This window comes from Phaenicophaeus curvirostris, chromosome 1 (genome assembly GCF_032191515.1).
Source record: "Phaenicophaeus curvirostris isolate KB17595 chromosome 1, BPBGC_Pcur_1.0, whole genome shotgun sequence".
Taxonomy (NCBI): domain Eukaryota; kingdom Metazoa; phylum Chordata; class Aves; order Cuculiformes; family Cuculidae; genus Phaenicophaeus; species Phaenicophaeus curvirostris.
Window position 1 is genome coordinate 202,056,036 of NC_091392.1, and position 25,342 is coordinate 202,081,377.

General features: G+C 38.9%; 1 protein-coding gene across 4 annotated transcripts in view; it reads right to left on the bottom strand.

Annotated features, from left to right (window-relative positions):
- ZMYM2 (zinc finger MYM-type containing 2) overlaps positions 1–25,342 on the bottom strand; it is a 96,140-nt gene that overhangs the window by 63,375 nt on the left and 7,423 nt on the right. The window contains exons 2-5 of one of the 4 annotated variants that reach the window (XM_069883462.1): positions 9,913–10,036; positions 8,047–8,548; positions 7,689–7,782; positions 741–1,026 (exon numbers count right to left, since the gene is read on the bottom strand). In XM_069883462.1, the coding sequence (XP_069739563.1) occupies positions 741–1,026; positions 7,689–7,782; positions 8,047–8,538 (872 nt within the window). In that variant the 5' untranslated portion in view covers positions 8,539–8,548; positions 9,913–10,036. Of the gene's footprint in view, positions 1–740; positions 1,027–7,688; positions 8,549–9,912; positions 10,037–25,342 lie in introns of all 4 variants that reach the window. The other 3 variants (XM_069883464.1, XM_069883463.1, XM_069883461.1) reach the window with 3 other exon arrangements.

Below are 25,342 nucleotides of genomic sequence, written 5' to 3' on the forward strand. Positions count from 1 at the left end.
AGTATCACTCAAGCAGCATCACTGCAGGGCGCACCACACTGAGGCTGTAATCATGATGTACACCAAAAGAAAAAGACAGGACAACTGTTCCATACACCTAACACTACCTCAGTACAATAACGGAAGACTTCTTTTTGGCAAATCCAACTTTGGGAAATAATGAAAAAGTCAAACCTAACCAATAACTTAGAATAAGACATTTCTAGGTCGCTCTGTACTGCCCACTTGAAGTATCCTCACCTTCAAAAATTGCTGTAACTGCCCATAACTATGGGGAAAGTCTACGGCCTCTCTCTCCCCACGCTGCAAACAGTGGAAAAGCTCCCAGATTTCTGCCAGCTTCTTACTAGTATCAGTTTCACCACCTTTTAAAGCCTCCTGATTCTTCATCTATCAAAATGAATGCTTTCTACACAACGCAAGTGCACTTTTTTCATATACCTTGTCACAGGATAATACCATAACTCGGATACCTCGTAAAAAGATTATTATTAGTACACTGGCTTTCACAGAGACAATCTACCATATTCTTGAGTTCAAAAGTTGGTAAAATTTTTATTTTGTTATAGCAGACACAGCAAATTCAACATTTCCAAACAACATTAAAGTGCTGCTGTATAAAGTGCTCGTATAGTCAGATTTTATATAATTTCTGGAGCAATTCTCACGCATGCATGAGAGTCTCCAGTACTACTGGATTTAGCTACTAATATGAAAAAATAAAAAGGAAAATATCTTACTTTCTGCACATAACACAAAGCTTCTTTGGAGCAGGTTTGTGTGAGAACGATGAAAGGCAGGTAGTAGAACAAAAAAGGTGAGCTGATCCTTTTCGCTGATATGCAGTCTGACCCTTTTGCAAAGGCTTTTTGCAGTTTGCACACGTGACTTTCACCTGTTTGGAAGGCTGCTGCTGGGCAGAGGGCTGGAAAATCTGCTTAGGAAGTGATGCTACAGGTGACAAGGAATCCACACCTGGTTGCTTCTGATTCCTAGGGAAGGAAGCTGACTGGGATATCCAAGAATCTTCAAGACAAGAGAAAAAAAACAAAATAAAAACCAAAACAAAATACCTAAGTGAACTGACATGTACATATATATCAAATAATATTCACAGATAAATGAGCATAAAAATCAGTTTGCTTTGGAACTGACAATTAACAGAAGAAAGATGGTATTTTAGAAATTCAGGTTTAAAGTAAAACGCTGGTTGATGGTGCCATTCTCCACTGTTATAAAGCTTCAGAACATCAACAGGTTTCAGGATGCTACCATCACACACCTACTGACAAGTTTTGCAGACCTCGATTCACTTACACCAAGTTTACAAACTGGTCATTTTATCTTCAAGACAGAACTGCAACTACCAACTGCATATTTTTTTTAAGAAAAGACCAACAGAGAACATGGAATTTCTACACTAATGTTTGATCTATAAACTCTGCAAAGTTATAGGAACATGAAATCTTAGGTTTTTTGTTAGTTATTTCGCTGTGAAGCTTTAAATGTGCATCTGTACAATTTCATGTCCAGCATCTATGATAAACTTCAGACCTGGTGTTCCCCACACTACTTTCCTAGTGCAGCCTGTAGCCAGAGAACTAGGTTACAGTTACAGTGAAGAGCACATCTGGGATCTGCATTCATGTCATTTTCCTCTCAGAGTTCCTGTTTTCTCAGTCAACTTTTCAATGCAATGAATACTACTTACTATGCAAACTGGCAAAGCCCTACCACATTTTTCTCCATAGAAATCAATATACCTAGAAAACAATATTTCACTAAGTTCTGGCACTACAGAAATCTATATCCCTGTGTTCCAGGCTTCTCTAGTCTTTCATCTGTCTATGGAACCAAGTCATCTTTGTCCAATCTTTTGTAGTGTAACATGCCAAAACCTAACTTTCATAAAAAGAACTTAAGTAAAACTTTTTCTCCAAGAGAAACAGACCTAGAAAAACCACATGCTTCTGTTAAATTACATGCTCCCCATATTTGTTTGGAGCAGAACATACCAACTCTGGGGCGGGAAAAAATGTAATTTCTAGGCCTCCCTCTGGAATTTAATCTTTCATTTTAAGTAACTATCACCAGAACATAGGAATGCTAAGCTTCTGAAGAACACCAACACATTACCTAAGCGTGAATTAAAACCTGAACAGGAACTTCTTGCCATTATAAAAAAAAATTTACACATATTTTCAGCAGTGTCTCAGCTACTCTGAGTACTGTCATAGCACATGCGACTTACCTTTCAAGCTTTCTATTTCCAGCATCTAGAATAGTACTTCACTGTCACTTACTGACTAGTAAACACTTGCATAAATATTACTATTTCACAGTACTTGCACTACTACTTTTAAGTAAAGAGTAAACACAGCATTGACTGTGACTAAAAAAATACTCAAGCTTTGACTCTCTTACTGCAGTAATTCAGTATATTCCTGGAGAATTTTTACAACTAGTATTAACAACCAAATATAAGAAAGATGATTTTAATTTTTGTAACTTCAGATAACAAAAATCTTAACCTACAGACTTCAGCAACTGATCATACCTAGCTGTAAGGGACATTATCTTGGTCCATAATCATTCATTAAATAGAAGGCACCCTTTCCTCATACTATTTTCTGAAGTTCTCTCTTCTCCCAAGAGGGTTTTACTCATAACATGTTCTGCTACAAAGTTTTAAAATTAATTGTAGGAACAAAAGTTCTCTTGTTACAGCAACAAACAACGTACACTCCTTAGCAAGCTGAAGATCATTTTCTGTTGTGACTTCATAGGTGTAAAGGATGTCCTATTTCTCAGATATGTAGGGTAAGTTGGAAATTTGCCCACTGTAATGCTTGAGGGTAAATAGAGCTGGAATGAAGGGATGAAGGGAAGAGAGAAAGGAAGCAGAACAAAGCACATTCTTCTCTGGACCACTGAAGAGGTTTACCTTTGAAGGCATGAGCATACTGACAAACTAAGACATATTTCCGCAGTGCCTAAAGTTAAAATTCACTTGAGTGCTCACTTCAAACTTTTCTATACTACTAGGTCTACTACCTCAGATACATTTAATGTCCTGATAGCCCCTTGACATCCCAAAGTATTTTAAGATTCTCCTCTTCTATCACAGGTTTTAATTGGGAACACATTGTATCTTTTATGAGGAATAGGTAGCACCTGCAGTAAAGTTAGGTGTGCCTGTAATTCCGGTAGTGTTCAGCTAACACTCACAAAAACTTGAGTCTGCTACGTGCATTTGAGTTTGTAAACTTTACCATGATTTCCTAGTACCGAATTAAGATTACTTTGTATTTCTTTAGTATCTTAAGGCTTCAGACAGCCTTTGTTTATTAAGATTTTGTTGCATTTCTCCTTCCACAAACATACCACAAGACCATCTAAAGATCTTCTTGCCTTTCCTTTTTTTGCTTTCACTTCTTCCATATCACATCTTCACAAAGATTAATTTTTACATTGTGACTTTTCTTCACACCTCACTTTTTAGCCATGTCACCTCCTCCCCTTTATGTTATTTACAAAGGATTTTGGAATCCATTCTTCAAGTCCTTGAACTGAGGAACACTTCCTTAAGTTGATTCCTGATGAATTTCCATGCTTCACTGCCCTTATGTCTTCAATGTTCAGGTTCTTTAATGGCCAGCTTTCTGAGACTCTACAGTTTCATGTTCGATTTCTTCTTAATATAATGGCTCTTTAGGATCCTCACATTCTCTCTCATTCACTCCTGTTCTAAACTGCTATAAAACTATTCCTTACCCTCATTTCTACCAACACATCTATTTGAGAAGCCACCTTGCGAAAATGGCTCAATGAAATAGTCTTTTTTAAAAAACTGAAATGAAACTATCAGCACAACTAGGGGCAAAGGTGAGGAGGAAGACAGTAATAAAAGTTTAACAGAGGCATGCAGCTCTTGAATCATATTCAGCTACATCTACATTAATGACCTGGTTCAGCGCATGGCAATTCTGAACTGCATCCTCAGTTCACTCTGTGCTCATTATGGCTTTGGAGATGTTTTTACACACAGAAAACTAAACTACATTACATTCAGAGAAACAAAACCTAAATTCTAGTCCCAAAACATTTGGAACTCATTTGTACGTACTTCTGTTCATCAGCTTGGATATCTCTTAAGACTTTTGATATGGTCCCCCAAAATATTCTTGCTGTTAAATTGGAGACACATGGATATGATGGATGAGAATTGGCTGGATGGCTGGATGCAAAGAATTACAGTTAACGGCTCAATGTCTAACTGGAAACCAGCAACGACCTCAAGGGTCCGTACTTCGACTCAAACCGTTTAATATCTTCACCCACAGAGACAGTGGAATTAAGTGGATCCTCGGTAAATTTATAGATAACACCAAGCTGAGTGGTGCAGCTGATAAGATAATGGGAAGGGATGCCATCCGGAGGGACATGGATAAGCTTGAAAAGTGGACCTAATTGAACCTCATGAAGCTCACTAAGGCCAAGTGCAAGATGCTGCATGCACGTCAGGGTAATCCTGACTATCAATACAAACTGAGAGATAAACAGATTCAGAGCAGCCCTGCACAGCAGGACTTGAGGGTACTGGTGGATGAGAAGCTGGACGTGAGGTGGTAGTGTGGGCTCAAAGCCCAGAAAGTCAACTGCATCCTGGGCTGCAAAATAAGCCTGGTCAGCAGGTCAAAGGAGGTGATTCTCCCCCTCTACTCCATGCTGGCAACTGCATCCACCTCTGGGGTCACCAGCAAGAGAAACACAGGCTTGTTAGAGCAGGTCCAGAGGAGGGCCACTAAAAAAGGCAAAAGGCTAGAACACCTCACCTGTGAAGAAAGGCAAAGAGATTTGGGGTTGTTCACTCTGCAGAACAGAAGGGTATGAGAAGACCTAACTACAGCCTTTCAATATATAAACTATTCTACTATCCAACCTAAACTTCCCAAGATGCAACCTGAGGCCACTCCCCCTCTCACTACCAGCACCTCAGTGTCTTTCTTGTAGTGAGGGGCCCAAAACTGAACACAGCATTCGAGATGCAGCCTCACCAGTGCTGAGTGCAGGGGCACCATCACTTCCCTACTCCTGCTGGCCACACCATTCCTGATACAAACACATACAAAGTATTTGCCAGAGCCTCACTATCACCAATTTTGATGTATTATTTTTCTAACAACAAGTAGATGTCACGTGTCCTATTTGGTTTGTTGCTAGGGGGAAAGAAAAAAAAAAAAAAAAAGATGTGTAAGGAAACAATACATTCTTCAAGGCTTCAACTACTTGACGCAGGAAGCAAGCGTGTATAACAGGTCTTGTCCAAGATGCAAGCTAGTGTGTCTCTGGGTAACAGACTAGTTCTGATTTGCAAAACTGCTCTCTAAATTATTTTGACATTCAGCAAATACTAACCAGCAAATCTCTAAAGAAAACTGTGGTATTTGAGAACAGTTTGCCATTCAACTCCTTACATTCTATTTCTGAACTATAATCAGTGTTTTCCAACCCATGATCTTCAAATGACATAAATCAAAGCATTTTTACCGTCAACAGGCTTAAATTAACTAAGCAGGAGTCTCCACCTTCATTTGAAATACTTTAGAAATCAGGAAATCAGAACACATGCAACACCACTGATCCAGAAAAGATGAATTATTAGGCTGGAACTGAGTAGAATATATTAAACGTATTTAAGGTAAAATGCTTCCTGTTGTAGTATCAAAGTTGCCTACAGGCAGGGTTAACTTCAACTGACAAGATTTTCTAGGGGAAAAAAAAAGGGGTAGCTTCCAGGGAAAAAGAACAAAATTGAAACTTGCATCTTGAAAACCTTTCCTTTACATCTCCGTAAGCACAAAAACCTGTTAGTGATCCACATCTACCACGTTTCAGCCTTTCTTGTGTAAAAGCTATTTCCACTACAGCCATCTTCCCCTCTTTCCTCCTTGTTTCTTCTTTACACATTCTCAGTAATTTTTCTAATTCCTCTCACTTGGTATTTCTCTCCTCCCTTTTACCTATGGCAGCCCCTCCTGCTTCCTTTTAGAACTACTGCTCTGTACTTTTCACATACAATGACCACAGCCATAAAATAATCCTACTTATGTACACCTTAAAATACATCTCAGCCACTTGTAAATTCATTTTTCTTCCCTTCCGAGTTTCATCAGGTCCCTGGGAGTCCCAGCCACTACTCCTCTCTCTCAGACCTCAATCTATTTCAATACAGCTATGGTCTCAGGTTATCAGGCTTCACGCTAGCAAAATTCTGCTATGTCTCTGTTAATCAAGCCAAAAAATAAAAGTTCAGTAGCTGAAGGGAAAGCACATGCTGATTTTCTTAAGATGCATTTTCCCCAAGTAAAACAAAGGCACAACTTTAAGGTAATAAATACTTCTAAGTTCTCACACATGACTACGTGACCATCTGTGACTACACAATACTCATAATCCATGTCTAAGGGATCAACTACCAGTAGTGGGAATGTTGGTTTTAAAAGATTAGAAACTGAATCACCAAATTATTCAGCGAGATATCCAGACCATAAGGAACTTCACAGCTTTCAACTTCTGAAGTCAAATTTTGACATCAGTTTCAAGATGAACACAAAACCCCCACAACTTAACACTCAACTTAAAGCTTAGCTTCATACTGGCATTTCTATAATACAATATGAATAGTATTGATACTTGTGCAAAACCACATTTGGTAAAACACAACCAATTTAAATTGGTTGCTATTTAAATTTTTGTTGAAAATCAGGTAAAAAAAAACCCCAAAACCCATGTGTTTTAATCAGCATATATGAGCAAGTCAAGAAATTGTGCATTACCAAAGGCCTACTGCACCTTTTAAAATGACCTTTAAATTTTCCTTTTAAAATTACCTTAACGAGTTTGAAGTTGAACCTCTACAGAAAATGGTAATTTGGCTTTTTGCCCCTACTTCTAGCCTAACAGGACAGAATACCAGTATATGCTGGAACTTGAAAGGGTTTAAATTGCTTATGTGAAAGCTTAAATTCTGTAGAATAGCAATTCTAGAAGGCCATTCACAGCTGTTCCATCTGGTTTTTAGCAATACCTCTTTACTATATACTAGTATATAGTACTATACTGCTGTTTACACAGATACAGAACAAAACAAGGCAATTAAAACTAATTAATATTGTATGATATAAATGTTCTGTATGCAAAAAAACATGAAAGCTACCTACTTACAAATTAAGATTGGACTTTCAAATTCAGGCTCAAATTACACTCAGATGGCAGGAAAATAGAACAGCAAAATACTACTTAAATAACTTCGATGCATTACACTAGTCATGAAACTCCACAAAAATGTACAAGAGTTAAATAGTTACACTAACCTTGAGTGTACCCCTGTTACACAAATAAAGTCATAAAGCAAGCTTTGCTTTAGATATATAAATACTTGTGTCTCAAAGCATCCACAGGTTCCACTAACTGTTACACTGGATAGTTCACCTACCTATGACATTACACCACGGAGCATTATTTTATTCTCAAGTCTCAGATAAGGTTGTGACACAGATGAAGGGTACCAAGATCTTCCATAAGAATTAAGCTAAAAAACTAAGCAGTGCCACCACCAAAACCACTTTAATCAACATTCTACTACTGATTGTCGGCTTTTAAAGATGTTCAGAATTGCAACTTACCAGGATTATGATGAGTCACAGATTCTCCATTTTGAAATACATCTCCAGCCACATTCATTCTACCAGGATTGAAAGGTCCTACACCAGTCTTGGTCTGTGAAGTCAAAGATTGGGTGTATGTTTGCATATTAACACCAAAATTACTTGACTGCAGTCCATTAGATACATCTCCCAAGTTGGCATTCTGGAGTGATGTCACATGTGTAATCATTAAGTTCATGTCACGCCCTTCAGTATTTTCTAAACGACCATCACTCACAGAGCTCATAGCACCTGTTTCTAACGTAGTAACATTAGCAATCTGAATTTCAGAGTCTGGTTCTGTGGTTATACCACTATTACCTATTCCTGAATTTACCTTACTTCTTGAAAAACTGGAAGCTGAGTATTCCATATCGTTGGTTCTATTTTTACACTCTGGAAGTCTCCGTTCATTAAAGCTGGAAGCATTCTTCTCTTGTACTTGATTTGTTTCAATGTCTTCTTCATCATCAATAATGATAGTCTCACTTATACTCCCCTTTTGAGAATTTAAGTCTTTTGGAGGAGGAAGCATTTTGCAATCATTTCCTTGAAGTTCTTCATTTTTTGATGATGTAAATGCAGTGTTCCTTTGATCCATTATCAGTGATGTAGAATTTTGTGGAGGTTGTACAGGTTCAATAAAAACCACATCATCATCATCTTCTATAGGCGAGTTCTGGAATTTATTAGGTCTGGAAACTAAAGAACTTGGTGGACCTCCAAATGTGTTTCCCACGTTTGCAAGACCTGCTGCCATGGTAGTATTCCCTAGTAGACTAGCAGTATGTTCAGACAGTTCTAATCCTCCCAGAGGACTCGTGTCCATTCCAGATCTGCTGTTTAAAGAAAAACAAAGCAAGAAAACAAAACACCCTGCTTCAGAGTAAGATATAAAACTTTGCAATAACAGTTCCTAAAAATAACTATAATTCATAGTCCCAAAGTTTACCTATGTTCTTCATTGAATGCCTTAGCATTACTTTCTAATCCTATGCCAGAAAAAAATAATACTGACATCACCAACATTTCCCAGACAACAGCTACACATCATTATGTTTAGCAATACATACATATACACACGGGAAATAGAATTTTTGATGATATTTATTCATAGAATCACAGGATGGTTTGGGTGGGAAGGGACCTCAAACATCATCCAGTTCCAACCTCCTATGGCAGGGACATCTCCCACCAGACCAGGCTGTTCAAGGCCCCATTAAACCTGGCCCTGAACACTTCCAGGGAGGGAGCATTTATTACATGCTCCTGTTTTCTCAGCCCCTTTTACACCCATACATGCACACAATGATCCCATAACGCTGCTTTTGCTAGACTGTTAAGCAAGATCAAAAGTTAGACCTGTAGAACAAAAATCTGAAGTCCTAACAGATTTCAAGTTTCAGTATCAATACATTTACAAAATAAAAGACTGAAGCGTGTATCCAAGTGGCTAGCGGGGAAAAAAAAACACCAGAAACAAGAGGGCAACACCGTGAGTGACTCATTTTCCCCCCGTCCCACACTGCCAAAGCTCCTTACGTGGCCCAAATATAATTGGAACACAGAATTAAGAGAGATGCAGAACAGCTGCACATGATGAGAACTGATACATTATCAAGCAGCAAAAGGTACACAGCAACTTCTCACTTCTATCCACTACCAGAGGCAGCTCATTTGAGGTCCTGACTTGTTACATCACACTCCACTGCAGCTTTCAACAACTTTATCCCTTTTCTTTATAACAGCCAGGGATGCTTCTTCAGGCTCCTTCCCAACAGCTACTTTGCCTAGGGCTTTCTGTTTGCTTTTAGTAATTGTTCAGTTTGGGGAATCTGTTGTTTATAACTGCCAATTCTACCATGAATTAAAAAACAAAACAAAACAAACCTAAAAGGAAACCTGGCTATATGATTTCTGTACCTGTAATTCCAGACCGGTATAGAATCGGTAGTAAATGACCTACAATCTCTCTGAAAAAACAACTGTTCTGTAAGTCAGTAAGTTAAGGTGATCTTGATATACACAAGAAAACCAGACATACCTACATGATAATTTGGGTGTGTCTTCGCGGACACACTGATGTGTTACATGACTGAGCCTTTGTGAAAGGCTATAGGTAGCCTTCTGCACTTTTTTTACAAATCCTTTATAAAGGAAGGTAAATAGAGGAAGTAGAAATATCCTGCTCATCAATACTTACCCATCCAGAAATCCACTGCAATCTGTTTACCTTAATAAGTTGCTCCAAGAGCTTTTGTTTTCTTTCCTGTGAAGAATCTGCTCTTCTTCTATCAACTTGCTGCCCTCCACAAAAGCAGTGTGTTCTGAAACAGGGTTAAAACAAACATTAGATAAACAAAACAGTTTCTTCATCTCAAGCCTATTCTACTAACGACGTTCATTAAACTTGACTTCCTTCTACATTTACAGTTGAAGTCCAAACCTGACTTCTAGAACTATCATCCTACAACATTAGAGACAATGTCTATCTATGCAATCACCACTGTGAGTAAAGTGAGAATAATACTGTTTATTCTATATTTTCCACTCCGTCACATCACAATGCCAAAATCCTTTGTTTGATGCTTTACAGACAGACGGAAAAAATACAGCGTTTAGTAAAAGACAAACAGATGTAACTGCAATTAAGTAATCCAACACTAGAATTAAGAAGTACATCTATAACAGAATATTAAGGTAATAAATCGTTTAGGTAAACCGAGATATCAAGAAAAGAAACCTTGGCAGTTAAATTTCCCTGCTTTTCATTGTATGAACCTCCTTGATGCTCACAGCAGAATATACTATGCTAAAATTAGGATATAGCAAAAGGAAAATTACGGAATATACATTATAAATCAGGCTTACAATACAATATAAACCTTATATAGCTAACAATTTTCAACTTGCATATGTGCACTGCAGTGATACTTCGCACAGATTCAGTCATCCATAGCTTACATTAACATGTGGATCATTCACAAGAGACTGAAAATGTTCAAAGTTCGAGCCTCTATTTATTCTTCAGATTTTATAACAGTCACTAGGTTTCTCAGACTTGGCAGAATTTTTAAAATAGAGTATCAACATGTGTAGTTATCAACTGGTTTGAGGACAGCCCTTAAAAATCCCCAGACAGTAAAAAAGCCTAGAGGAATAAAACTCAAATATTCATTGATGGTTTTACAACATTACCAAAGCCCTCTTGTCCATTAACTGAGTAGCAGCAGCAGCGGTGGGATACAAAGCCAAACAGCAAAGATGTAAACGACATTAATCCCAGAAGGGAGGCAACCACCTTTTAGTTCCTTCACATTTTAGCCTTGCAGTCAAATGCCATTATGTAATAGCACTGGAACCTCAATAAAGGTAACATTCAATTGGAATGAAAGAGGTTTTCTTACAAAAAAATAATTGTGTTATCAATGCAGTTGACTTGTAGCTCCCTGGAAACCAGTCGGTTACACTGAAGATTAATTTAATCCAATATTCTCTTTTACCTATCTTATTTTTCCCTCCAGGCCTGAATAATTCAAAGTTAACATTCTCTATCTCAGCACCTGATGAAAAGAATTAATTCAGTTCACTAATTCTTAAAGTTTCCCAGGTTTATTCCATGTATTTTCTTTCTCTACAAGGACAAAAGCATCACATGCAGATAAAGCTTTTAATAAAGTTTTAAATATACCTGAACAGATGGGAGCAAAGAAGAAATGAGACTATGCCAAAACTATACCTCAGGCCTGACTCAAACCTTGGCCGTGCCTACTTTTACAGATCCTTAGTTGTAAGATAAGACTTGTGCTGTTTTGACAGTGCATACACATAATATGTAGCAAAGGTAAGACCCAAAAGTTACATCTTTTTTGCTTAAATATGTGTATGTTTTACACTAAAGCTATTAAAAAGGTCTTAATGACCTGTATTATTAGGCATGATGCAAAAAAAAGTTTCTGAGTGTACCTGTTCATGCAGATTTTACTTGCAATTATGCACTGATTTCCTCACAAACATCAACTCCTACCACTGCAAGACTTAGCAACAAAATTACTCCAAATTCTTTTTTCCAAAATATTTACAAAATGAGGTAGTTTCATTTTCCAGAAGTGCCAGTACCAAGGAAAACCACAAAAACTAGACAGGCAATGTCACAGGCAGCATTTCTAAACAAACAACTACTTCCCCCTGCAAAAAAAAAGCACGATCACAATGAAAGAACAGGTTTAGAATGGCAGACTAGGAAAAACCTCAACACTTCACAACTGATACCAGCGAAAGATGCTTAACGATAGAAAAAATAATTGCTAGAAACCTGTAAGATTGATTAGACTGATCACAGGATGAATTGTTAAGACTTTGAAAAAACCCAACAAAACACAAAGTGGGGCAAGCTGGTCTGCAGAAAATACACGTTCAATACTTCCACAGAATGAGCTCAAGGTTTGGTGGTAGCGCACAGGCACCAAAATGGAAACAGAGGCACCAAAACAGAGCAGCCCTTCCTGAACCAGGCTTTGCGTGTCCTCCTTTTAAATTAGGCTACAGAACTCATCTATAAGAGTCTTCATTCCGAAATAAATTATAATCCCATTGCTACATTCAAGGTTTAATTAATGGAAGAAATAAAAGGCAAAATATGCAGGTAGTTCTCCAGAAGCACAGCAAATACTACAGCTTTTAAAACAGCCAGCTAGGTAACGCTCCATAGGCCAAATCTTAACTCCACTATAGTTTTGTATTTATCATGAATTGCAGAAATTGAGGGTGGAGGGATCTATCTAGGGAAAAAAAAGAAATCTTCAACAAAAGCAGGATCTGGAATGTAAAGGCCTTTACTAAGTGCCATTAGTAGCACCTGGGATGAAGGTGACAGAAGAGCACAGTCATGGTTTGTGTTTGTTAGGAATGGCTGGACTTGATGATCCGGTGGGTCTCTTCCAATCTGGCTATTCTATGATTACATACGCTTGGAACAAAGCCACAAACATCAAAAAAAGTCACTGAAATCCAGCCAAAACTACAGTCTCACCAACACACGGTCCTTGAAACAGACATCCAAAGTAGGACCAGCATGTGCAAGTGCTTCCATATAAAGGCTGGAAGCCCAAAAATAAAAAAGGAAAACTTGAAATACTGCTTTTGAGAGAATACGTAACTGAGACATCTTCCAAAGTGAACAGATGAAAAAAAATTCGGCAGGCAGTATTATATTAAGGTAGAAATATCAGAACAAGAAAAGTGCAATTGGTTTGTCCCAGTGCAGAACAGTACTTTCTGCTAGGAGAGCTCAGTATCCTAACTGAATTATTTACCTCAACAGGTACTGTACTGCATTTAAATTCCATATCCAAACGAGAAGAAATATACATTAATCACAGAAACACAGAATGGTTTGGGCTGGAAGGGACCTTAAAAATCACCCAGCTCCAAACTCCCCTGCCATGGGCAAGGACACCTCCCGCTGGCTCAGGTTGCTCACAGCCTCATCCAACCTGGCCTTGAACACCTCCAGGGATGGGACATCCACAACTTCCCTGGGCAGCCTCTGCCAGTGCCTCACCACCCTCATTGTGAAGAGTTTCTTCTTCATGTCTAGCCTAAATATTTACCCTTCCCACTTAAAGCCCTCTTGTCCTTTCACTATGTGCCCTTGTAAACAGTCCCTTTCCAGCTTTCCTGTAGCTCCCTTCAGGAACTAGAAGGCCACTATAAGGTGTCTCTGGAGCCTTCTCCTCTCCAGGCTGAACAAGCTCAAGTCTCCCAGCCTGTTCTCATAGCAGAGGTGCTCCAGCCCTCTGATCATCCTTGTAGCCCTCCTCTGGATCTGTTCCAACATTTCCATCTCCTTCTTATGTTGGCGATTCCAGAACTGGACACAATACTCCAGATGAGGTCTCACAAGAGAGGAATAGAGGGACAGAATCACCTCCCTCGACCTGCTGGCCAACACTTCTTTTGATGCAGCCCAAGATACACTTGGTTTTCTGAGCTGCGAGCACACATTGTTAGCTCATGTCAAGCTTCTCATCAGTGAGCATCCCCCAAAGTCCTTCTCCACAGGGCTGCTCTAAATCACAAATTCTTACAACACAGCCAACTGCAACCATCTAGAAGACAGAGAAGGAGAAAAAAACCACTTCTGATCTAATTCTGAACCACACAACACAGTTCAAGATGTAATTATCCAGATAGCATTCCAGAAAAGCTTATTTAAACTCCTGGGGAATAAAAAAAAATAATAAAATAATTCATTACTTCAACATTTTACTTGAAAAAGAAGAACAATATGAGCATGAAGAACCCAGTTAAAAGGAAATAAAATGCAGCAGCTTGAACAAAAACCTTGTTGAGGACATGAAGGGCATTTAAAAATTCAGCATATTAAATATACAACCAGTCTAAAAGAACCCTCAAAACCCCCATAAAGACTACCATCAGGAAGTCTCTAAGCAACAAAGACAGTGGAATTGTGTACGAACTTCCCTCTAGTACATTGCCCTGTTCTTTAACTTTTGTTAAGCGTGGTTCAAGACAGTCTACTGAGCTACGGCAGAGCAAAGGGTTGCCTATAAATGCCAATTCTACAAACAGTAAAATTTTCCTAAAGGAAAAAAAAGAGTACTCAAGAAGCCTGAACCTCAGCAGAAACCATGGAATAAACTCTTTGAGTTTGTGCTCTGTAAGGAAAAGATCAGGGAAGATCTCATCTAAGCTCTCCTTCCAGAGGTCAAGTCAGAGGAAAAATGTCATACAAAGTGCTAATAGATGAGGATTTTAGAACAAATTACTAGGGCCAAATGGCACTCACTTAAGATTTCTAAAGACGGTGCAATTTCATATTTCAGCATCTGAAACCAATTACTTAAGCAGAAAATGATAACAATTACCCAAATAATTAAGAGTACAGTCCTATCTTCATCACTAAAAAAACTGATAGAAAGTACAGCCAAATAAATACACAAAAGAAAAATAATATATGGGGAGATAATTAACACAAACTTTGCAAAGAAAATGTAACATTTCACAGAACTACTGGAGCCATCTTTTGAAGAGTTCACATACTTGATCAATCTTAATTAAACTGGTATACGGCACTTACAGCTTCCAAAAAGGCATTCAAACACATTTTCCAGTAAAGACTGCAGTGGAAATTATCTAGAATAAAGATTTGAGGAAAAGATTCTTTAGGGTATTTGTAATTATTTAAAGAAAAAAATACGGTGTGTTGCTTGCCGTCATCATAATAAAGAGAAGTTACCAGAGGGGTTCCAAAATAAAATCATACAGGTCAACATATCTAAATCAGCCGTAAGAGACAGTGACTACCAAAGTGAGTTTCCTTAACATACATAACTATTCACAGCAGGTGAAAACAGAAACTGGTTGTAAAGAACTACAGAAGGATATCAGTGCTGAATGCTCCAACAGTACTGCAGGCAAAATCATTAAGTGATAAATGCAAGGTAACAAGAAGGGTAACTACATACATAGCAATTCCTCTCAAGTGGAAGCTTAAGATTGAAGTTGCAACTCTTTCAAATCAAATCTACCATCGATGACCAAAGAGGAAAAGCAATACAACAGAAGAATCAAGAACAATGCAGAACACATTTGTCATTACATAAGCAAGATGCTGGTGAACTACGGTTTTTATCATGAAATGTTCAGGTTGCCTCCTTTTGAAAGGAAGAGAAAAACAGATGAGTTACATGAACAATTTATATTAAAACAAAAGTCTCCTCATTGGAAAAGAAGGACAACTCAAGGAAGATGATAAATCTGCAAGAAAAATAAAAAAAACATCAAAACTAAGAGAGCTATGCCCAGCGTCTTACAACACACAAACAAAAAGGCTCCTGGTGAGATAATTAAATAGCTTTAATAATCTGTTGTGCAGGAAAAAAATTTCTTTTCTTTTTAATTCTGGAAGTCACTGCTGCTGAAGGTTACCGAGGCCAGAAATGCAACCAGTTCAAACAGGGACTGGGCAAACATGAACATAAATGCACTGAAAACTTTTAAATACAGCAATCCAAAGGCAACTCTACAAAAGTTGTAGAAAAAACAAAATACACCTGCACAACAATCACGTTCTAAATACCAAGTTCCTATTCCTAGACATCACTATTGCAAACAGGTTGCTGTATTGTCTGCTAAGGTAGCACAGCAATAAATCTAACCTAGTAAAGGAATAATAATATTCTTATATACAGAAAAAATGTCACCAGCCTCATAGAAGCTTCACCTACTTACCCCAAACCTGGTTGTTAGGCTGACTTCAGCTAAGGGATGGGCACCAACATTTAGGCAAAATAATCAAGTAAGAGACCAACCTGAACACATCTCCATGTCCTGAGGCTATATGGTTCTAATGATCAGTTCCTGACCCTGACATTTTGACCATAACATCATGTAACTCCTTAATTCAGCTACTTCCAAGAGTTCTTATCCTTTATTACATAAAGCCATTTTTTATCACTGGACTTCTCGTAAGTCTGATGATGAAAAACCTCAGCCTGTTGTAAAGCCTGTACGCAGCTACCAAGCTCTCTAGCTTGACAGTACAATGTCTTGCCACAATTCAAGAATGTTCATTCCCTAAAAACCAGATGCAACCTACATACCTTGGCTCTCTTGGGGTATGTATATACCATCAACAGAATCCCAGTGGCTGGCTCAATGTATGCCACAGTTCACCTAAAAAGCAAGGCCACACCAATTAAAAGCACCTTTAAGCAGCTGTTTTACACTGCAAGTGGGGCAGTTGAATAGCCCAACTATACCCACTTGTAAGGACTGAAAAGTGCTAGAAAACTTGAAGTAATCCAACATTTTTCAAGTGTTGCCCGCTTTAAGCTAAATGTGAATGTTGCCACTGCACTCCAGCCTCCATTTCAGTAGAGAAAAATAAATACTGTGTATGAACAGACCTATGCAAGTAGAACTCCACATTAGAAAAAAGAAAAGAAAAAAAAAAGTTGGTAGGGCCCTTCTGGGTCATCAGAAATAGAACCCTTACAAGAAACCACACAATATAACCATTTTTGTTAAAGATTCTTACTATAAAAACTCAGTATTTTTTGTTTGGTTTCTTTGGTTGGTTCGGGTTTTCTACCTTCTTATATCCTTCCTGAGGGATACCTACTCATCAACCCTAGCATTTTATGCTCAGATATGTCTCAGGAATAGCGACAACTAAGATTTACTGTCAGCTTTCACATCTGACCTTAACAAAAGTTTTAAGACTTCTGGAGTGTTACACTTCACCCAGTTATCAGGTCCACAGGCTCATTTTGTCATGCTGTTGCGTGGCACAGCTGTTTCTGCAACCGCACACATAACCAGACAAAAGTTGATCCAGCTGACAGAGACTTTCCTACCAGAGTCCTTTCCAGCCAGACAGAATCACAGAATGGTTTGGGTTGGGAAAGATCTTAAAGATCACCTAGCTCCAACCCCCCTGCCACTGGCAGGGACAACTCCCACTATGTCAGGTTGCTCAAAGCCTCATCCTGGCCTTCAATACCTCCAGGGTCCTCCAGCCCTCTGATCATCTTCGTAGCCCTTCTCTGGACTCTCTTCAACAGATCCGGGACCTTCCTGTGCCAAGGACTCTAGAACTGAACACAGCACTCCAGGTGAGGTCTCACAATGGCAGACTAGAGGGGGAGAACTACTTTCCTCAACCTACTGGTCACACCTCTTCTGATGCAGTCAAAAGGCTGGTTCTCTGGGCTGCAAGCACACACTGCTGGCTCATGTTGAGCTTCTCATCTACCAACACCCTCAAGTCCTTCTCTTGAGTGCTACTCTCAATCCATTCTCTGCCCAGCCTGTAACTGTGCTTGGTATTGCCCTGATCCAAGACCTTGCACTCGGCCTCGCTGAACTTTGTGAGGTTCACACAGTCCCAGCTCTCAAGCCTGGCAAGGTCCCTCTGCACGGCATCTCAAGTCCCAAACATAAAAATCCCTGTGCCCGAACAAAACAAGGGTTGGGGCCACAGTTCTGAACTACAGCGAAGAGATCACTTTAGCAGATGGGATAGTAGTGATGAGCTGATGGCCACAGACTGAACTGCGCTACCTTGACAGCAAATACTGCATAAAACTCTCCAAAATGCATGTGCTAACTTCCACCAAAGCAAGCAGCAACAGACTGAATATTAAAACACATGTATATCCACTGGCAACAATCAGTAGGGTATCTGAAACTTTTAAGACATAAAGCAACCCTTAGAATGCACTACATTGAGGCCACATTGACAAAAATATCAGCCTTTCCATTTCACACACAAAAGCTACTGATAAATATTTGCATGCTTCAGGCTAAACTCAAGCACACACATTCATAACACCGAAGTAAAACAAGGCTCTTTCTCAAAATATGATACAAATAAATTATAAATATTAACCACGTGTCTGAATAACATTTAACACTAACCTATCAACATATTTATATTGCTGTTTACCAGCAGATACATAAGAGCTTTCAGGAATAGGTTACTAAGTTTAGATCCACAAACTTAATCTAACCATTGTCCAAGTACCACCATCAGAAAAGCCCAAGATCTCACTGCTTCAGCCTAGAGACACTACTCCAGACTTCATTTTCCAGTAGGTTTGGAGCTGCTTCAAATTTTATTCTTTCCCCAGATTTTCAAAGCAGTTGTATGGATTGAAGAAACTAGTAACTAAGTCATTATGCAACACCCAAACTGTGTTTGTCATACAGTTTTCAGGAAATTTAGAACAAAAACACATGCACAAAGACTTGCAATCCACAAAAGAGAGCATCGAAGAATAATAAAAAGACAGTATCTAAACAGCCAAAGAAACATTTTGAGGTAGTTAAGTAAGTTTGGGGTTTATTCAAACGAAAAACTATTTACATGCAAACTAGAGCTTGCTGAAAACACACAGATTTCCTTATCTCCTAAGCATCTTAACTACACAGCAGCCACCAGTGTTACATGTGAATGTTGAGAACTAGTTTCCAACTGACGTTTCCATCTGAATACCTTTAGTTAACACAGCCTCTTCCTTGGGTCTTCCTACTCAGCCAAGTGCTAAGAATTGCTCCCCTGTACGCATGAACTCAATAAAAAATCAGGGTCAATCTCAGAGCTGATTCTATTCAGGGTTATCTTGAATGCAAACATATCCACACCAAACATCTATCATTTTCAAGATTACTCATAGGGAAACAAGCAGTACTTGGCACAGCAATTCATGGCAAATCGAAATTGCAATGTTGGCTAACTATGTCTACATTTAAGGGCAGCCACACCAACATGTATCTCCTGCCCCTTATACACACATTTCCAATGTATTTCAGGGCTGTTTAATCACGAAATGTGTTGATCAGCAACAAGCCAGCACTACCTCTAGCTTTAAAAGGCATTATGTGTAATGCAGTAGACAGTAAATTTTCTCTCTCCACTACTCAGGCAGCAACAAGCTGCTTAAGGATAACCTTTATTATAAAGGGAACAGAAAAGTGAAAGCAGACAAAGGACCCACAGAAGAAGTTACATCTAAATGCCTATCTATTACTTATATCCAAACACATATCTATTTCCAGGAAAGCACGTAACACTAGACCACAGCAACAGACTTGAAAGATGACCTAAGTGGAAAGGGAGCAGTACAGTAACAGTAGAGAAACACTATGCTTCAAGAAGCAAACAAGATACAAAAGTAGGAAAATGGGAAATAAAACACTGAAAAATAAATAGCAGAAATCAGCCTTAACACAGCAGGCTAAGAGGCCAAAGTACCATCTGAAGTATCTTAATTTTTTGAAAATGTAACACTTAGTATGAAAAAAATACTGAGTGGCCAGATCAGAAACGGATCTGCAAATAGTAAAATTATTTAGAAGTCTGGACTGTGCAATGGAATACAGGCCACTGATAAATGTCAGTGGGTCATAGCACAGTTCAAATACCTGCCTTACTCTCAGCCCCACAGGGACCAATGAATATTAATTGAGAATTCAAATCTATGACGTCTCTAGCTTTTGTTAGTATTCAAGAAATTGATGTAGTGATACACCATACATATAATCCCTTTAAAATAGCATTTAATTATTAAAGAAGTATCTAGGAAGCAGGGTAGGAAATACTCGAGTAACAGATGTATTACACCAACTACTACAAATTTAGTATAGATACTAATTAAAAAAAAAGGTTCTACAACAAAGCAAAGATTCTATTTCTGTCTCTAATAAGAGGTATAGTTGCATTAGCTGTATTTTCACACAGTTGTATCATGATTGTAGTGACTATACTAATCTATAAGTACCTACTATACACAAGTAGCCTGTAACCTTTCAGATTTGTAGTTATAAGAAATTGGGGGTACAGCCAATCACATATAAACCAATCAAATCTGCAAAACCAACCCAAGACAGGAAAAACGAAGTAGATCTCGTCCTCTCCAATGTGAGAGGATGAGATCTACTAGATCTAACACAGCCTGTAGAACTAAACATTCAAAAAGAGGCTGATTAGCTACAATAATGCTGATTCTGTTGAGAAGTTAACCCTCCCTGTAAAATACACTTTAAGAAAGCCAGTACATTTAAAGTAATTTTAAGAAGCAGTTTTTGAACAACATTTCAGGCATTCACATTTTATTAATAATTTTACCCAAACAGCACAAATCCTTATTTTTGTGCTGAGGGGTGGTGGTGAACTGTTTTAATTAACTTACAGTAAAATACTGTCTATCAATGGAGAACATCTTCCTGCTCAGTAAATGGTATCAGACTTGGCTTAAACACTGGAAGTTTAATGGAGGAGCTGATGCTGGAAGCCACCACTCCAGCTTAGAGCAGTGACAAACTGGAAATGGGATCCATCTTTGAAGTTAAGTCAGGTTGTTAAGAGTCATATCCAACAGAGTTTGGAATATCTAAAGGATACAGATTTCCCAGCCTCTCTGGACACCCTCTTCCCGTGTTTGATTGCATTAGCTACTCAGAATTTCCCATGTTGCAACTTATGCCCATTACCTGCCATCCTATTATCAACAGGCATCTCCTAAAAGAGCCTGACTTGATTTTCTCTCTACTTCCCCATTAATCAGTTCAAGACAGCAGTAACATGTTCCACTAGCCCTCTCTTTAGAATGAACACAGCCACCCCCTCAGCCTTTGTTTTGTGCTCCAGCCCTCAAAGTTGGTGGCCCTCCATGGGGCTCACTCCAGTATATCAGCCTCTCTGCAACATTGTCTACACAAAACTGGACTAAACACTGTAGACGTGGTCTCCCAAGTACCAAACAGCGGGGAGCAATCACTTCCTTAAAACTGCCGGCTACAAGCTTGCTTAATTCAGCCCAGTCTGCTGTCTGCATTCATCCCTGGAAGGGTGCATTGTCCATGTTCAATTTGCTGTCCACCTGGACTACCTCAAGCTGCTTTCTGTCCTATCAGTGCCCAGACTCTATTACACCCAAACATTTTGTGTCCCTCACTACAATAAAGACATAGAGGTGCTGAAGTGCATCCAGAGAAGCTGGAATGAGCCTTTTAAGGGGCAGCTGAGGGAACTGGGGTTGTTTAGCCTGGAGAAAAGGAGGCTGAGTGGAGACCTTATTGCCCTCTACAACTACGTGAAAAAAGGTTGTAGTGAGAGGGGTGTTGGTCTCTGTTCGTGGCAGGTGATAGGATGAGAGGAAAAGGCCTCAAGTTGTACAAGGGAAAGTTCAGATTAGACATCAGTAAAAATTTTTTCACCAAAAGGGCCATCAGGCACTGTAACAGGCTTCCCAGGGAAGTGCTTGAGTCCCCATCCCTGGAAGTATTTAAAAGACAGGTAGAATAATTGCTTAAGGATATGGTTTAGTAGTGGACAGGTACAGTTGGAATCTATGATCTCATACGTCTTTTCCAACCACGTGATTCTATGATTCTACAATTTTAGAAATGAAGATTCTTTACTAATCATCAACAAGGACTTTTTATGTTATTCTTCATTAGTGCTTCCTCTTGTTTGGTTCGTTTGTTTAATTTTTAAACCAGCAAGCAGTCTACAAGCAATCTACATTTGTACACACATAGCCCATGAAACAAGTTCTCGTGCTCGGGTAGCTGTTAACCACTATGTCTAATTGCACATCCACTGTCTCAATGCCCAAGTGCACGATTCTATTTTACTAATGCTTTTAAAATCCTTTCTTTTTGCTTTTGCATGTGCTTAAAAAGATGAAAAGCTGTCACGCGTAGTTTGTAAACAAGCATGAACCTTGTAGATAGAGCATTTTATTTGCCTTTAATGATAAACAGAACCATAGAATCACCAGGTTGGAAAAGACCTCTAAGATCATCAGGTCCACCCACAGCTATCTGCCACTAAACTATAACCTTAAGTACCTCATCTACTTGTCTTTTAAATACCTCCAGGGATGGTGACTCAACCACCTCCCCGGGCAGCCTCTGCCAGTGCTTGATGACCCTTTTGATGAAATATTTGTTGCTAATGTCCAATCTGAACCTCCCCTGGCGGAGCTTGAGGCCATTCCCCCTTGTCCTATCACCTGTCACTTGGGAGAAGAGACCAGCAACCACCCCTCTACAACCTCCTTTCAGGTAGTCGTAGGCAGTGATAAGATCTCTCCTCAGCTTCCTCTTCAATTATCAGCTAACAACCTACTATTTTTGGCCTAGTATGAACAATCTTATCCAAGATAATTTACCTGCAGTGGTTACCATTCGATACATCCAATAATTCAGAACAAGGAAAACCAAATTTATTTAAGAGAATACATAAATACTATGCTACACATAGGAGGGAAATCCACGTAAACTATGACCAAGTCAAGAGACAGTGAAGCTACAGTATAACAAAGGAAAGAACATCTTAACATCACAAATAACATGAGAAAGGAAAAAAAAATAAAAAAAAGAAGGAGCAGAAATGAAAAAACAACCACAAACCAGTTCAAGTTTTCTGCTGAGGTAAGGCTGACAGGAAATGGGATCCAAGACAAAAATGGGTCCAGTCAGCAAGGCAAGTACGATAGGTTTTCACAGCTGCACCTGCTGGCTGCCTGCAAGTTACACGATGCAATCAAGACTCCAGTCTATCAACCTAGTTTTAAAAAGTAAAAGGTAATTTTATTTTTAAACAACAAGATGCATGTTGTATTTGCTAAGGCTGCAATTCTGTAACAACAAACCACATCCAGTCTAGGACAGGACCACAATGGTTTTGAATTCCCACTCCTCTCTACCACGTTCTCCAGCTCAACATTTTGTTCCCTTTGACCCTAGCTGTTTATGGGTCCTAACAGCCAGTCTGCCACAGGAGCCTAACACAGTAGAAGCTGAAATACAAAAAAAAATGAGCAACCACATAACACCTACACAGCCTCCCTCCCCCTCAAAAATTCACTGTGATGATTCATGGAGCTAAACTGACTCCCAAAAAAAGAAACAGAAAATGCCAGCATTGGTAAAGAGAAGAGAAGACAATGAGAACCACGTTAGACTGGTTTAAACAGCCTTGCCACCAACCATATATGCTTATTAAAATTTATCCCCATGAAGAAAACTCTACACAGCATTTGTTCTAAGCCAATATTTTGTCTTTCGATTCCAAATCTGCAACTGGAATAAAGACCTGCAGAACTTAAAGTGTATTCCATGCTTTTTTTTAGAAAAAAAAAAAAATTTTGTTATTGGGGTGCTTTTCAAACCTCTTGAAACTTTTCCCTAAAAAGAAGAAAGCAATGCCTCAGAAAGTTAATCCAAGACTTATTTAACCCAACTCCTAGCTATCCTACCTGCTGAAAGGCTAGACACGCTTCCCTGTCTGGATTTGTATTGCTTAGGCAAAAAGCAGCGCTCAGAAATTAAGCCTTTAATATTGGGAGAGGTGAGAAAAGCATCCTGTTATCTAACATTATTTGGCAGTCTCTCCTGGACCAGGATTAAGTCACACCCTAAGTGAAGAAAAGACTAAGTTTCTGAAGTCTGTTAACAGAAAGCACATTTTCCATTCCTCCTTAAGTGGCTCTTGTAGGTCTTCTCCAAAGTCTCCAATTCCTTTTAATTATTAAAAAAGGCTGGACTTAGTTCACATCATAATTGCTGTACTATACGCAATATTAGTCAGATCATGTCAGTACTCGTAGCTGTTAATTCTTTGGATAGAAGCATACACAACGATGGCCAAACACAGTGATAATGGCAACAATTCCAAGACAGAGCCAACATTTGTGTTTGTTAACAAACAAACAACACTTGCTGCACTCTTCATTTTCTGTCACTTATAATAAAAAAATAATTGCAATTTAGAAGTATTACAGAGAGCTTCTTACCTGGCCTTTCTAGATTCTACTTGGCTTCTTTAATGAGACAAAATCTACCAGAAACAAAACCTCACCTTCTGAATGAACATTTTTCAAAAACAACACAATCGCCGCCACCACCACCAGCGGCAAAACAAAATAAGCAAGCACACAGATTTATTAGCTATTAATTCAAAAGACATCTGCTGAATTCTTCCAGCTCAGTAAAAAGTCTTAAACATATATAGGTTGTTATTAATCATTAATTCCTCCTCAAACAAAATGATAAAATTCTTTCAGGTATAACAGAATTGCAGGATTGCTTAGGTTGGAAAAGATCTTTAAGATCATCAAGTCCAATCATAAACCTAACACTGCCAAGTCCACCACTAGACCATGTCCCTAAGCACCATATCTATACATGTTAAATCCCTCCAGGGATGGTGACTCAATCGCTTCCATGGGCAGCCTCTTCCAGTGCTTGACAACTCTTTCCACAAACAAATATTTCCTAATGACCAATCTAAAAGTCCCATGGCACAACTTGAGGCCATTTCTTCTCGTTCCATGGCTTGTTACTTGGGAGCAGAGACCAAGCGCAGAGTGCTTTTCCAACTCTTAAGTGTTCTTCCCTTTCCACACTCAAATTTAGAAAGAAAAAAAAAAAGACAGGAAAAAAAAGACACTGATACCACACCCATATATTGCAACTCTTATCACAGACTTCCAGGAGTCAAAGTTACAGACCACGTTATACTAGCCAGCGTACAAGCACAGTATCAGACTGTGCAAAGAGCAAACAATCTAATTGTAAGGGAAAACAGATGGAGAGAGACAGAAAGGAGAATACACGGAAACAGCACCACCATAAACAACGGTAAGAATTAGTTCTTGTTGTAATGATGGTATGTTTGAGTCCTAGGGTGACAGGAAAGGTGGTGGTTTGGGTTTGTTTTTAGTAGGCTTTGTTTCCCAGAGCTGGCTTCTTCTGCATTACCAGGTTGCAACTGCCTTAAAGGGTGCACACAGCGAACTTCTCCAGGCATGAGGAGCACCACCAGATAATGAACAAGTGTTTTAACAGCCCAAGCCCGATCACCTTCTAAATACCATTTAAAAACTCATTAATAACACAAAACCAGATAGGTAATATACTTCTCGGCTAAACCCCAACTTTAATTTAAAGGCAAACAACCTGTTATTTTTACAGCCACGAAATACAAGATGCAAAAAGACCAGACAGTCAAAGCAGATGAGGAAAGCTGCTTTTTCAGGATTCTGGATCCATATCAACAGAGTAGGATCATTTTAACCACAACCAAAAGGAAAACT